This window comes from Tympanuchus pallidicinctus, unplaced genomic scaffold (genome assembly GCF_026119805.1).
Source record: "Tympanuchus pallidicinctus isolate F22 unplaced genomic scaffold, pur_lepc_1.0 scaffold6, whole genome shotgun sequence".
Taxonomy (NCBI): domain Eukaryota; kingdom Metazoa; phylum Chordata; class Aves; order Galliformes; family Phasianidae; genus Tympanuchus; species Tympanuchus pallidicinctus.
The window spans coordinates 15,732,283-15,748,229 of NW_026294780.1; the positions used below are offsets into that span (position 1 = coordinate 15,732,283).

The 15,947-nt window shown below is 41.1% G+C and overlaps 1 protein-coding gene across 8 annotated transcripts in view; it reads right to left on the bottom strand.

The window, feature by feature from the left end:
* CARS2 (cysteinyl-tRNA synthetase 2, mitochondrial) overlaps positions 1–15,947 on the bottom strand; it is a 38,802-nt gene that overhangs the window by 12,917 nt on the left and 9,938 nt on the right. For 7 of the 8 annotated variants that reach the window (XR_008211689.1, XM_052705924.1, XM_052705923.1 and 4 more), the window contains 7 exons: positions 15,508–15,625; positions 12,552–12,623; positions 11,765–11,870; positions 10,990–11,073; positions 8,841–8,970; positions 6,374–6,507; positions 2,120–2,187 (listed from right to left, as the gene is read on the bottom strand). Coding sequence is in view for 7 of the 8 variants with exons in the window: in XM_052705920.1 (XP_052561880.1) it covers positions 2,120–2,187; positions 6,374–6,507; positions 8,841–8,970; positions 10,990–11,073; positions 11,765–11,870; positions 12,552–12,623; positions 15,508–15,625 (712 nt within the window). In the remaining variant the exon portion in view is untranslated. The remainder of the gene's footprint in view (positions 1–2,119; positions 2,188–6,373; positions 6,508–8,840; positions 8,971–10,989; positions 11,074–11,764; positions 11,871–12,551; positions 12,624–15,507; positions 15,626–15,947) is intronic. The other variant, XM_052705921.1, reaches the window with a different exon arrangement.

The following is a 15,947-nucleotide window of genomic DNA, read 5'->3' on the forward strand; positions in this document are numbered from 1 at the left end:
TTCCTGATATCCAATCTAAACTTACTGGCACAACTTGAGGCCACTTCCCCTCGTCCTGTCACCAGTGAGAAGAGACCAGCCCCGCTCTCTCTGTAAGCACCTTTCAGATATTGGAAGAGAGCAATAAAGTCTCCCCTCAGCTCCTTTTCCCCAGACTGAACAGCCCCAGTTCCTTCAGTCTCATAAGGCATATTCTCCAAGCCCATCAGCAGCCTTATTGCCCTTCTTTGGATCTGCTCCAGCACTTCAATCTCCTGAATGCTAATATGTGGAAGGAAAACAATAATACTAAAACAAGAAAATAAATTCTAATGAGGAAAACTTTGAATTCGGGAGGGAATTTCTAGAAATCAGTTCTGTATTTCATTAAAAACAGAACATGGAGAAAGTACCATAGATCTCCCAAAGCGGGTGGCTTGGCTGTGTATCACCACTAAGCACTTGATTTTGAAGGTCAGAATTAACAGCCATTAAAGAAAACAAGACTAAAACACGAGAAAGAAACACACAGAAAGGGAGAAGGGGGAAGAAAAATAGCGCAGCTGGACAGAGAGCATCAGCGCGGCAGCAGGAAAGGCGAGCCATGCCTCAGTGCCTGCCAGGAATGTGCTCTGTGCTCCTCTGCCACCCCAACAAAGGAAAAGCCGGCGGCACCATCGGAGGCCGCGAATTGTTCAGAGCACACTCACAAAGTTCCACGCAGGGCTCAATGCCCAGGATGCAGGAAGGCCGCATGGGAAGAAACGCGGTTCGCTGGGCTGCAAGTTACTTGCGGGAGAGGATTAATACTTGCTAACCATGTCTAATTGTGAAATTAAAAGACGAGACCAGCATGGGAAGAGAGCTGATGTTGAATTTTTTGTTGTGAAGCACATTGCTACAATTGCTTCCTGCACAGCACTTTCCTCTATGCAAAGAAACGCCACTGCAAAAATAGAGGGGAACATTTCCATACTTTTTTTTCATTGTGTGTGTTGCATTAATGGTCACTTCTCTGTCCTGCCTACACCGTCTGCTCAGACACAGGAAAGTGCTGTGAAAACTGTGAGCAACGGACAATATTGCTGGGGGAGACAGGGCTTAACTGTATAGACAAGACAAGATGAGGAGAATTAAGAATAAAGCAGCTCACGCCAATTTAAAAGGATTGTAACTAGTTTTCCAAGGGCCAGAGGGGAACATATGTGCTGAAACTGCCTCTAAAGCTTTGTCTCAAGGAAGAAAATTACCTGCTTCTAACAATAGGTGCCAGCTATTACTGGAGCCATGTTGGTGTTACGTACAGTGCATCACAGATGTGGTGACACAGAAACCCTGCTCCGTGCTGCACCACAAACTTGAGCTCAACCTCTTCATGGACTTTCATGGAAAAAAAGATAACCCAGAAGCTGCTGAATCACTGAACTCTCTCTGGTTAAGGGTTCCCTCTCTCTGACACACCAGAAGAGGACATAGTCACGCGGCCCGGTGGCAATTAAAGCTCTCCATGCATCAGCAAGGAAGCGACAACAAGAAAAATATAATAAAGGAGACAGGAGACCAGTATTTATGGTCCCACGTGCTCTCAGCTCAGCCAGATCCAAGTTAGGAACAATCCCTGAGTGAGAGCAGGAGGGGAGTAAACCAGGACTAAACTCCCAGGAGGGGAGTAAACTCTTCAAAAGGGCTGATAACAGCAGGACTAGGGGAAATGGATCCAAGTTGAAGGAGGGAAGATTTAGGTTGGATGTTAGGGGGAAGTTCTTTACAAGGAGAGTGGTTAGGCCCTGGAACAGGCTGCCCAGGGAGGTTGTGGATGCCCCTCCTTGGACGTGTTCAAGGCCAGGTTGGACGGGGTCCTGGGCAACCTGATCTGAATGTGTATGTTTGGTGGCCCTGCTAGGCAGGGGGGTTGGAACTACATGATCCTTGAGGTCCCTTCCAACCCGGGTGATTCTGTGATTCTGTGAGAGCAGGCTTCCTGCATTCAAATAGGTGCACTAGCACTAGAAAAAAAAACCACTCTGCTTCACTTTCCCTGCAGTATAAGCACATGCTCACATCTTTTCTCAAAATAAGACTGTGGTTAGTATTTAGATATTATGGATACACATTTCTCCAACACACACATATAGATTACCTTGATTGTTATGTAGTTTTTTAACGACTTAGACATTTTTTCTTGACTTCCTTTAACGTGTAAATGCCCTAGAACAAAACAAATGCATCAGGATAAGTTAGTGTGCTTCTGAATGGACACTGAACAAGAAAAATCTCTGCACTGAGACACTGGAGTCACAGGAGGCAGCAGATGCATGCCAACCATCTCAATGCAATGCACAAGTTATTGTTCATAACTGTTGCTAGCAGTCCTGCACATCTCCCCACTCTCAGCTCTAGCTGGGTGGAGTATAAAACAGAAGAAAATGTTATTCAATGAAGAACCAGGGTATGAATAGAAACATTAATAAAGAAATAACAAAGTCCTCATTAATTGAACTGATAATAGATTTTTAAAAATTTTTTTAAAAAAACACAAAAAAACAAGCAAGGAAGAATCCTTCATTCTTCACTGAAAAGTACCTCACCCCTCACTTTCCAGAAACATTTTAAGGCTTTCAAAGGTAGCCCAGTGATAGCACAATACCCTGGAGACCCAGACATTTTTCTAATATGTAATAATTGCTGGTGGCTATCACACTACCTTTTTTTTTTTTAAAATTCCAAAACTGTATTATATTGATACAAAATACCTTGTGCGTACAATTTTCTGCACATTGCCAATTCCAAAACTTAATCTACCAAAACTGTGCAAATAGCTGGTCATCACAATGGATTAGACAGGATAAGGAAGACACTCAGATCTGCGTTTCCTAAAGTTCTGTTTTAAAAGATAGCACAGAGCAAGTTTTTGAAAAGCAAAGGGTAGTTTTTACAAGTTGCTTCTCAGAAGCTGCTTTCTGAAAGCACAAGTGTTCCTTCTAATACTTACATCTAAAAATCTGACAGCAGCTTGAAGACGTACAAAAAAAGCCTGTGAGGAATATTGTATTTGGGAAATAAAGTCAAAAATGCTATCTGGGAGTCTGCTCAAAGAGGAGCTAGTGAAGGCTGTGGGGAACATCCGGGCAACGCAAGGTGGCCATCCAGATCTTCTACCCTTAAATTGTGTTTCCCTGTTCAGCTCTCAGCTGTGCCCCCACCAAGGACACAGGGCTGTCAGCCACAGCCTCCAAAGTCTGGCATCTCCAGAGCACTCCAGGCAACAAGGAGCACGTCTGCATGGCAACAAGGGCTGCATGCTAATGCTGCTCACCACACCTTCATGTAGGCATGACTCTGACCAGCCCCCATGAAGGCCTTCCATCAGAACCGACTCCTCGTCTGCTGCCTTGGGGAGTTCATCAGATAGAAGAGAAATATACCCTCTGTCAAGGGTAGCAAAAGATCAGGGGATCCATAGATCCAGAACCAGCTACAAGAAAAATGCACAAGTCAATCAAAACCTCATTTCCATCGTGTTTGCCCTGGCTGCTACCAGGCGAGGGCATTTTCATTACACAGTTCAACTTAGGGCCCTAAGCAAAAACATGTGGACTGCCAGAAATACTGCACACCTGCAGCTCTAATGACTCCAGTAAAAATCAACAGACACTTTTGTGAAGGGAAAAGGAATAGCTTGGGTGTGATTTTTCTTTTTTTTTTTTTTTTCCTTCTCTAAAGCTGCCTAAATATTGACTGACTTAACTTTTGGCAGCCAAATTTCAAAGGACTTGGCCATGATTTCCTAGGAAAGTATCAGTAACATCTGAATTTGAAATAACACTCCTCTTCAAGTGTTTCAGTACTTAAAGAGAATGATTTCATTAAAGAATCACAAAATATAAGGATTTTCATAACTTTGGCTTGGAGCTTTTCCCAGAGTACAAGCAGTCTAAAAATAAAGTCCTTATAAGAAGATTTATCCCCGGTGCAGGGGATTTTCTGCCTCTAATGGGGATTGCTCCTCCAATTCTGTGCCTGCTAAAATTCTGAAGTCTGTTACCAGAATAAACTGTTTCTGAAGCTGGTTCGTTTGCCTTAAATAATTCATGCTATCGTCCTCCAGCAAAACTTTTTTGAATTAATGAACGCAATCCGTCAGCTCCTACAGAACCTCAGCATTCAAACTGCTCTTGCAATCAACGTTTTCTGTTTTTTCTTTTCTGAGAAATCTTCAATCCTCTTCAGTGTGTTTCAAAGAATACTCCCCCTGTAGTGATGAGTCCAAGCTCAACAACTCGGACTGACTGCTTTGTTTAGCAGAAGGCTTCAGCTGGCAGTGCATCTCAGTAGAAGCACAGAGAAATCCCCAGCACGGCAGGAGTAAAGCACACCCTGGAGGATGCACCAGCCTCTGGACAATTTCTGTTGACTTGTAACAGGCTCTGCATTGGGAACTGAAACTAGAATTTAAAATTCATCCCAAACTGTACAAACAGATACATATTTACACACACACACACACACACACACACACACACACAAAAAAAAAAAGCCAGACTAATTCCCAGAGTGTACCATAGGCTGCACAACTTGTGCTCAAACAAGTAACCCAAAAACTTCAACAAGAGATGTTGCACAAAGTATTGCTCAGTAAGAAGAGAAAACATAGACTGCAGTTGATTTTCTATTGCCTTCAGTACTTTGAAAACCATCCAGAACCACTGCAACTACAACAGGAAGTATGAACTTCAAGGTTTCTAGCAGAACAACAACACCAGCATGATCATAAAATGATGTAGTTCAGAGCACTTTGCAGCAGAATCTTCACTGAAGGACATCATATGAGGTGGCAGGGAACAGTTTTACACAACACCAAGCAATATCATAATGCCAAAGATTGAGTGAGTAAAAGACAATTTGGCATAATTTAGTCAGGTGTGAGCAGTGAGGTCACTTCTGGGGGAAGACGACAGATATGTAGAGAATACACCAAGACCAAGGTCAAGTTGAGTCAGTCACTCTCTATAGGATAGGCAGAGAGTTGGGCACCAGTGAGGAGGGTTAAGGGACTACGGTGACATGCCTCACTGCCTCTGCTCTTCCACAACACCGAGGGCTGGATGGGTTGGGTTGGATGGGGCCCCGGGCAGCCTGGTCTAGTAATAAATGTAGATGGAGGTTGGTGGCCCTCCCTGTGGTGGGGGGGTTGGAGATTCATGATGCTTGAGGTCCTTTCTATCCCAGGCCATTCTGTGATTCTGGGAGGGGTGAGTGACTCGGTCTAGATGTAGCCCATAAGTGTTACATACCTCCTTCTACCTTCCCAGCAGCAACTTCTTCAATTGTGCCTGAGCAGACTCAACCAAAGTGTCTGACTCACTCAGTCCTCAGTATTATTAATTCTGTGTCTTACTCATCACTCAATATAATGCTACTGGAGTATTTAGAGAGGAATATATTTATAAGAGCTTCTCAGGATAATTTACATAGTTACAGATATGTGAATCACACGTTCAAAACTTGCAGTTATTAGTCACTAGAGAATATGTTAGGTTTTCCCCACATTTCAAACCATGCAAAACATCTCAACCGAGATGCTTGTCTGCAGGATCACTGCTGTGAGCTTGGTTGGTTCGTTGGTTCGTGCAGCTTTGCATCCACTCTGTTCTCATCCTCCAGTAGTACGATGTCTTTTCCCTATCATTATTAAAGCCTTTTACCAGACTTACTATTTAGCTCAGCACTCTACTTAAAAACTTCCTTTCACGCCCACAAGCAACTGGTACTGAGACAGATTGGAGAACTGGAGTGGTTTATTCCAGTTTCAAAGCTTTTAAAATATTATGATCAGTTACCTGTCTATCTGGCACCTTCATTCATCCGTCTCCAGATACTGAAGGTTCTATCTCTAAGACAGCAGGAATTTCTACTTTCAGAAGAACATGCAGAAAAGCTCAATTATTTCCACTCCCTTTCTGCAGGACTGTTATAACCAAAATGAAATTTGAAAAGAAACTCTACCATAAGCATAAAAATTCTGGAGAAATTCAAATGAAAGAGACTTTGCAGGAAGAACTCCTCTTTCCACACTTTTCATTGGGAGTAAATACTGTATGTGGGTAATGCACACACTGTTATAACTTGGAGACTGATTTGGATGATATTTCACTATTTCACCGTAACTATTTCATAAATAAAGGCGTTCACTGTACAATTCCAAGATTCACTCTCATTTATGCTTCTTTGTTTAGTGAGGACAGAACCCGGCCACTGTAGTACAGCATCTATTTGTAAAGTTTCCCTCATGTTTCATGCCACAGAAATGGCAAAACTACAAAAATAAAATAAAGTTCCCTAGAGCTCTACATGCCTCATGTCCATATCATCAGGTGATGAATACTTTACTTACCAGAATGCAAAAAATAATTCCCCCACTGCTCACACTGATGATACACCTCGCACTGCGCAATTTCATTTTCATGATGAGGAAATGCGAGATCTATCCCACCGGTATGGATGTCCAGCTGCTTTCCAAACACTGCACTGTAACAATATTTTCCTGATCGGTAAGTAGAACACTACAAAAACTTGTGGTAAAAAAGAAAAAAAAAAGATGAAGCAATATAAATATGTTATTTAATGACTGCAATGTAATGTCAAGAAAGAACTTTTCTTGGATAGATCTTGGATCAGATCTTGGAAATCAAAATTGCAGCAGAACTATGTGTATGAGCACGACCATATCTGCCCACAGTGAGTTTTCCTCGGCAGGAATGATTATTTTTTCTAATTTAGATTAAAGAATGATAAGCAGGACATCTCCTTTCCTTGTCCTGCTACGGTATCAGACAGCTGCCTTCATCTGCAGGCAAAACAACTGCAGTGACAACTGCTTCCTCAGATTTGGTATTACCATTCTTCTATTTTGTACCTGTCAGGCCATCCAGAGCAGGATGCCCAGGGCCACGGCCAGGCGGCTGCTAGAGACCCTCAGAGCAGACATCACAGCCTCTGTGCAGCCTCTGCAGCACTCCATCATCTGCACAGTGCAGAAGTACCCCTGGTGTTCAGAGTGAGCCTCTACATTCCAGTTTGTGTCCACAGCCTCTTGTCTTGGCATGGGGTCTCACTGAAAGGAGCCTGGCTATGTTCTCTGTGCGCTGTTCTTTCAGGGATTTATAGACATAAATCTGTACAGTTTGATACACTTTTAAACCACCTCAGTTGGGGCAGAAGAAGGTAAGAAAATCAGAAGAGGAAGACAGTGTTCCTGTAGCCATTTTGAAAGCCCGTGCCTCTCTGCTTCTTTCTGCCTGCTTGAAAATCAGATTAAGCACGGACTTCTGGAGACCTCATCTTGCCTGTGGAAGCACAGCGCATCCCATTGTCAGTGAAGCTCCAAAAAGGAGACCAGATCAAAGTCACATCAGATGGTTCCCTTCTGCAGGACCACACCAGTGACCATTGCTCCTCTGTCACCTTCCTACACATGCACGTCAAAGATATTTCAAAATTAATTCACCTAGCTCCAAGTGCTTAGAGATCTTCGGCAAAAACAGACAAGTAGTTATTGCTTAAAATTAGAACCTGACAGCCGACTGTGACAGCAAAACACTTTACATAACTTAAAAGTCTAAGCTTCCCATTTTCCACAGTCCCAGATTACTACACTTACACTCTCTGCATGACTCTACATCTATTTCCACGGCGAGAGCTCCATCCAGACACAGCAAAGGTAAGTTTTTACAGAAGGAGACAGATACTTTAAGTAGCATCACAATAGCAGATACGCAATTTTGTAAAGGGTTGTTATTTCTTATCTGGAGTGCACTTGTGTCACAGGCTGCACTTCAAATGCAGCACACTTCTGTGTACTTCAGTTGCTTTAAGCGCTGTTCCATAGTGCAGAAATTGTTTAGTGACATAAAATCTCTTTTTCTAAATGCTTTTCACTATCAAGCAGTAATTACTAACAACCTTAGGTATACCAGCACAGCCTGTGGAAGAGAAAACTAAAGCAGTTGTTCCACATGCTTTCAGCTTAGGTTCCAAACATTCAAGAGAAACCAGCTCAGGTCTCAATAATTTCTTATTAGCTTCCAAAGAAGACTTGAGAGTAATGAAAACTAAGTACCATCATCAATCTTTCAGGATGAAAAGAGTTAAAGAGTCTTTTCTAAACACAAATTAATCGGTCATAAATTAGAACTGCACTAAACAAAGTACTACTATCCTGTGGAGTAAATAAAGCAAAATTCCAAATTAAGAGCAAATTAATTTAAACCAGCTCTAAACAAACTGCTACCATGCACAATTTGCATCATGCTCACAGAATATACTGCCACAAAGAAAACAGAATATGTAAAACTGCAGCTGACTTTTAAAGAAAGCTGTGTAATGAGAGATGTAATTAGCACACACATCCACAACTGCTGCTAAGACGAGGCCAGCAAAATCTTCTATGTTCAGTGGAGCTGGGATGGAATTCCAGGCCCTGTCCTCCTCATACTGCACCACAGACTTGACCAGGTTCGCTATGGATTGCAAGAAGTGGAAGACAGATGAAAGACACACTGTAACTTTTATGAAAATGCTGGTTACTCAGTTGAAGCTAAAAGACTCCCTAATCAATTATGTGATCCTGCATGGCTTATTTTAAATGCTTTTGAGAGAAAAGTGACAAAAGAAAACCAGATGCTGCTCCATCAAGGTGGAGGAGGAAGATTTGTGCCACACTCAAAATCCCCCAAACTGCAGCAAATAGATTAAAATTGCTTCTTTCTACTGATGAGAAGAAAAAAGCAGCACTGCTGCTACCATTGCACTGTAACTGAAAACAAGAAACGACAATGGATTTTAAATACAAGAAATCTGACCTTGATATCGTGGAGCATTCAATGTGCCACCCAGGTCTTCCCTTTCCCCAGGGAGAACTCCAGGATAACTCTTGAGGTTTGGCAGTTTTCCACAGGGCAAAATCTCTATCGTGCCGCTTATCCGTATCAACTGCCACAGAAAAGAGAGTGGTTAATGGGACATGCCTCAGAAAGACACAGTGAACAAATGAAAGTAGAATTGCATGCTTAGAGAACCACTCAGATTTTATTCTCTTTGCCCAGCTTTTCCTCCATCTTTTTTCTTTTCCTGCTTATACTGGGTTTCCAGTCTTCTCGTCCTGTTTAAAAAAAAATTATATATTATGTTGAATCTGATTTCTGCAGGCTAAGAAGATGGATAAGCATCTGGATGTAAGAGTCTTCAATACATCCAATCCTTCCAATCCTTTTGGCCTTCTCCACTCTTGTATCACTCATTCGCTTACTTATCAACCAGTTTCCTAGGACAAACAGGTTACACTGCAGCAGCAGAATTAAAAAAAATCCTTCAATACTCAACATTGTTCATCTGTTTTATTAGCAGATAGAAGTTAGATTTACTTCTTTCCTCTGCTTCTACCAGATCACTAACAAAAACACTGTGCATGACATGGTCTAATCTCATCCCTGTATCATTCCAGCACCAATATATTTTTGGAGCTCAGATGTTCACTTTTCTCAATCTATTCTAATTGCACTTTATTGATATTACATAGAATCAGTTTTAATTCAGAATGTCATGCAATATTAAGTAAAGCACTTTACAAAAATCCATTACACCTGCTTTATTATTCAAAATTGATAAGAAATAAAGGATAGAAACACAGCCCAAGTTTTATCTAGTGAATCTTCACCTTGGCTCTTTCACTATCTTGCCAAGCCCTGGCTGATTTGTGCCTGTTGACTCCATGTCTCTCTTGATTTTTTTCAGTATATTTCTACCAAAAAAAAATCACTCTTTGTCTACTCGGTTATAAACTCAGTAACAGGCACAGAATCTTCAGAGATTGGAGTAAATTTAGTAGCAAGTGAATTGAAGGGAAACAAGGTAAAACATGAGCGGTTGAGGCTCAGGGGCACCTCTGGAGAATGTCTTGTGCAACCACCTGCTCAGTGCAGGAGACTCAGGGTCACATCCTGTGGAACTGTGAGCACCCTCAAGGGAAGAAACTCCACAACCTACTGCTAGTATCCTCTGCCCAACTACACTCTTGTTAATACTGTATGCAGAAACCCTGTGAAGGCAGCAGGTTTAACAGCGCAGTGAAACACAGCACGTCCCTAGCCATACTCACTGGGGACCCCTATGCTACTAGGTGCCTGCAGCTAGTCAGGGAGATGTTTTCAGCTTGTCAGGAACTGCTCTATAACACAACCCCTTTGTGTGCTTTAATGATACAACTCCAAAGCAAAGCTGTAAAAAAGCTTCCGGCTGCAGCTCACTTGAATATCACCTCCTGGGCATTCTCAGGAATTGCAAACAGAACATTTCCAATGAAGACACAGTGAACTTCAGCACACAAAGCATGCAGAAGATCTGTCTTAAATTCTCCTACACAGAGACTTGACCATAGCTGATTTACAGAAACTACAGAGAGGATCAGCAATCCTGCTCAGCAAAACTGCAGCAAAAATAGAATACAACCAAGGGTACAGGTGTATGTTACCACAGCCCACCAAGAGAGCTCATACAATCATTCTGCTTGACAGTGATGGTAAGCAATGAAAGATGTGGATGCATCTGGTTAGTGCACACCAGTAGGACGCAACTGCACAACTGTAACAAGGCAGGTGATGTTTCTCCCTGCCAATCCTCACTGCTGCCCAGTGTGTGGGCTGAGAGCATCACCTCACTACTCAGTCTGTACGTATTGCTCCAAGGATTTAAATAAAATTCAGAATCACAATTGTTTTAAGGTACTGGAACAAAAATGGAGAGAAAAACAAGCATAAAAAGACACCACTAAGCTTCCTCTTCCACTGGCAACACCCCAGTAAGTAACTACTAAAACAATGATGTTCTGATTAACTGAAAAAGCTGTCTATATACAAGTTAAAAAACTGCTTCAGACTGTTGAATGAAGGTTTATATATCAATACATCATGAATTCAGACAAAGCATTAACACAAATTGCTACCAAGAACTTACCTGCTTCACTTTGTGTATCAGCAGAAACATCAGTTAATACTCCATACCTTTCTCCCCAAGACTTGACATCAAAATAAACATTGCCTAATAGAAAAGAAATATTTAGCTTCACAGTAAAGATGGGGAATGTTCACTGTTGATACAATGGAGACAACATTTCCACAAAAGCAGAATAAAACACCCTTGGACTTCCATTTGAAATTCAGAAATGCTACAGCAGTAGCAGCCCACATCTCCCTATTATTAGCTTTCCAGTAACCTAATTTACTCATTTTGCATTGAAGATAACATTGTTTTCTGGAGATCCTCCTGGGTTCTTCCCAGGACAAGTGATCCATCCCACAACTGAAGCATTACCTATACTGTTCCTGTTACAATACACTTAACACTCTTCTACAAGCATCAGCTCTACTAAAAATTTCCCACATGCTGTTTGCAGGTATGACTTTTACAGTACATAGGAGATGTCCAAATCCTGCTCAGAGCTAACAGAACTAACCCCCAGCTCCCTCAAAAACCTAGGCCAGGACTTCCCCACAGGAGCTGAAACAGCAGCTTATTACAATAAACATTTATGTTCAGTATTGAATTACTTCTTGTTTAGATATTGACTCAAGAGTTGTTCTGCACAGTTGCATTGTAATGAGCAAGTTGCTCACACCACGATAACCAACATAAGGAAAATCTGGTACAGCATATCTCATCTGACCCCAAAACAGGATCCCTTTGAGTGCTTGCTTTCCATGCATGCGAGTTGCCTTGCTACAAATCTTACCTTGTGAAGTTGCATAAGCCTGCCCGTTAGCAATTATTGTCTTTATGAAGGAAATTATCTGAGGAATGTTTTCAGTCACTCTCATATATACTGTCGGAGGAAGGACCTTAAGTAAAGAAATTGTAACAGTTCATCAACCCACACGTAATGCACTGCTGACAAGCCACTCCAAATTATGAAACTGACTTTAAAGAACATCTGTTCTAATCTTTATCTTAGCAAAACAAACAAACAAACAAAAAACCCCTGTGAATATCATAAGAAGGTCACAAGAAGTACTTAAGATGCAGATAATATTAAAAAGAAATTGAGGAAGAGACAGATATAATAAATAAATAAATCTGCTAGCTTTCACCAGAGGCTTACTCCCTGCTTCTGGACAAGAAGCAAAGTCATCTGCAATCAAAGAATGAATATTAGATGCTTTATATACTTTAGGTCTGGATATTTCTGCATGACAGTAAACACATATTATCTATGAATCAATATCTTATTACACAGAGCAGAAAGTCTGTGTTCCTTTATAAATTTAACTTGTTTATTCCCCCTCTCTGAATACCCAAGGTTTGCTTCCTTTCCCATTCTTAACACAAAAGATGTGCAATACAAAGCCTTTGTCTTCTCAGAAGAATGAAAAAGTAAAACACTACCCAGTCACTGAACAACACTTCATAAGACAAGCAACCAATTGTTTTTTTTCCCCTCAGATCAAACTGTCAAATTCAGATTCCTGACCAAAATAAGTGCTTGGAAAGATTCTAAAATGCAGCAGCTCACGTATCTGTACCTTTAACGATGCCATGTCTTGTTTAAAGTCTTCTTCATACATACGAGCAAGAGCTACTGGCGATATATTCATCTGAAAAAAAAGATCAGTAAATCAAAATAACAACATAAAGTACCACAATCTTTTATCAGACAGTTAACAGCTAATTGGCAGAGCCCCCAAGGTAACGAGGTAGAGAGGCTTATTAATCTAACTAATATTCATGAGGAGGCGATGCCAGCTTTTATAACTTAAGAGCAGTGTTTCATCTAGGCTTCCAAATTGCCAAAATATTAAGATGTCTTTTAAGAGAAAGCAACCAAATATTAAAACAATTAATTCTTTCCCTCCTCTTAAGAGGGTCATCTTCCATTTCCAGTGACAAGATATACTACAGCACATGGATATAAAATGCATTCCACCTATTGTCAAGGGACACCGATACCACCAACGTGTCAGAAAGGCAGACCAGAGACTTGTAGGATGAGTCAAGATATTAATTTGCAGCAATTAAGAAAAATAAGATATTTCAGCTGATCATTACTCACATATTTCAGTACAATCAGGAAAATTAACTGAGAGCCAGTTCCATATTTTTCCAGGTACTTCTCAAACACCTCCACATTGCTCATTCACGGACTGACTGACAGAAACAGGAGTGCTCACAGAAACGCAATCCAAAAGGAAAGGGGCAATTTAAACATGACAAGACACTTGTCTCAAACGTTCAGAATAGGCCCGGACTTGAAAGACACGTGATGGCAAATCCCGTCCCAGCAAACAAAAGCATGATATGATAGGATATATGCTCTCGTGAGACCCCACCTGGAGTACTGCGTCCAGTTCTGGAACCCCCAGTGCAAGAAAGTAAGGGAGCTGTTGGAGCAGGTCCAGAGGAGAGCCATGAAGATGATCAGAGGGCTGGAGCACCTCACCTACAAGGACATGCCAAGAGAGCTGGGGCTCTTCAGCCTGGAGATGAGAAGGCTCTGGGGGGACCTCACAGCAGATTTCCAGTACCTGAAGGGGCCTACAGGAATGCTGAGGAGGGACTTTTTGTAAGTAAAAAAAACACAGAGGAAATGGTTTTAAACTTGAAGAGGGTGGATTTAGAGTAGATATTAGGAACAAATTCTTTACTGGGCAGGTCGTGACACACTGCGACAGCGAGGCTGTGGATTCGCCTTCCCTGGAAGCATTCAAGGCCAGGCTGGATGGGGCTTTGAGTGACCTGTTCTAGTGGGAGGTGTCCCTGCCTATAGCAGGGAGTTGGAGCTACATGATTTTAAAGGTCCCTTCCAATCCAAACCATTCTATGATTCTATATGAGAGCATCTCAAATCCAAGCTTTTACATCTTCTCTGACTAAAACCTACCAAGGAGGAGCCAACAGACTGCCACTCTCTCCAGCTTACACATAATCAAATCATTAACACAAGAAATCCAAACTTTTTACTAGAGGATCTTTAAGGGGTGGGTATCATATCTGAACAAGCTGGTCTAGGTGGGAGTTCTGGTAAAAGACAGATATGATGCTCATCCAGCAATGGAAGGAGGAAGATGCTTCAGCACTGAGGCAAAGCCATGCTTCTACCTGCAGACCAGACAGAGAACTCTTCCTGTGATGTGGTTCAACTCAACAAGCAACTCAGATGCTTCTTTGATCAACAGAAAGACATTCACTGGGAGACAAGGAAATCCCTCCCATCCAAATGGGCATCCAATTTATCTCTTCCTCAAAGGACCACGGGGGGAACGGAGCACTCTCCTCACAGAGCAGATGCCCAACTTTCAGATTCTGTATAGATGAGTCCCACCAGAGGATGGACAACACAGTCAGATACACTGATTCTGGTGTCGTAATGTTTCAGATACAGAGGTCCCAAACAAAATGTGCACAAAAGGGCAAGTATTTCAAAAAGAAAAAATATCCACACAGAAGATTTCCTCATAGAGCCAAGGAATGGAATAACTGAACGTATTACCTTCAAAATAAAATCCCATAGGGTTCTGACAAAGAAAAAAAATGTAAAATACATGCATATAGATTTAAAAAGGTTGTGGCTTTTTGTTGTTGTTAGACAGTAGTGGTCTTAAAAATAAAACCTGCAAATGAAGTTTCTAAGGGAACAAATATATTTCTTAAAAGAGAGCAGTGCTAGCATTCTTTTCAATTTAGTACTGCAAGAGTAATCATTTATGTAAGGAATAAATAAAGTGATACCTGTCAAATTATCTGGCTGAAGCATAAGACTTGCAACTGTAATTACAGTTCACTTCATTCACAATCCAGATTTCAAAAACCAATATAATGTTTATTTAAAACAAGTTTATAAAGCAGAACACATTTGTGGCATTTTACAGTCCAAAAAACATTAAAAAAAGAAATTGGAATAGTCATTCACAAGCTCAGCTGTTACAAAAGATCTGATTAAAAACCAACTAGGGGCTACTTACAGCCATAAAGCCTTTTATTAGGCCAATAACTAAGAATTCAGTGAAAAGTTGGATTGTGTTGATTTATTTTTTTAATTCACAATTTTTGTATTGATCTTGCCACCGAGCCCCAGCCTTGTCAAGGCTTACCCAAAGAAGGTGCTGACTTTGTAGCTAGATGGTGCTCGGCACCTTTTAGGAACTGCTCTCAACCTTGTGTTCATCACTTACATGCTGTCTTTAACAATCAGTGACACAGAAAACAGAACTCAGCTGGCTGAAAGTTTCAGTTCATTTCAATTCTAGTAAAGGGACATCACGACTTTTTATTTTCCACTGCCTTCCAGACAAGGCATGAGGCTGTGAGGCCCACTGCCTCAGCTGCAGACAGAGGGCTAGAAATCCCAAAATTTCTTATCTAAATTAAAATTAAATTAAAAAACTAAAACAACAAACAAACAAATGTCGAACATTTCCCTATATAACTAGCAGTAGGACGTACCAAACGTTTGGGTCTAAAGCTGTAGCATTATATACCTACCTCATTGGCTCTTTTTATGATCTTGTCATCTATGTCTGTAATCCCCATCACCATGATAACTTCAGTTTCAAAAAAACGAGTCAATATCCTTCGGATTATATCAAACCTAACATAGGAGCTGGAAAAGAGAAAGAGGAGCTTTTAGAGATGCAGTAAATATGAATAAAATGCTGGAAAAAAATGACAGCTGTACAGATACCCCAAATACTTGCAAAAGAAGGTCTCAAGTACATAAAATGCTTTTCCAAAATTAATTCCAATCCTCACAGAAGTCAAGTAAATTTCAGTTGAACTGCTCTACCCTCTTCTGGCATTAGTGACACATTACAGCAAATTTTCCCCATTCTCCTGCATCTTTTTATGATAACAACGGGGTACTTTTGAAACTGCCTCTTAAGCAAGAGACTCTTCCAAAGAACACAACATGACATATAAGCTGA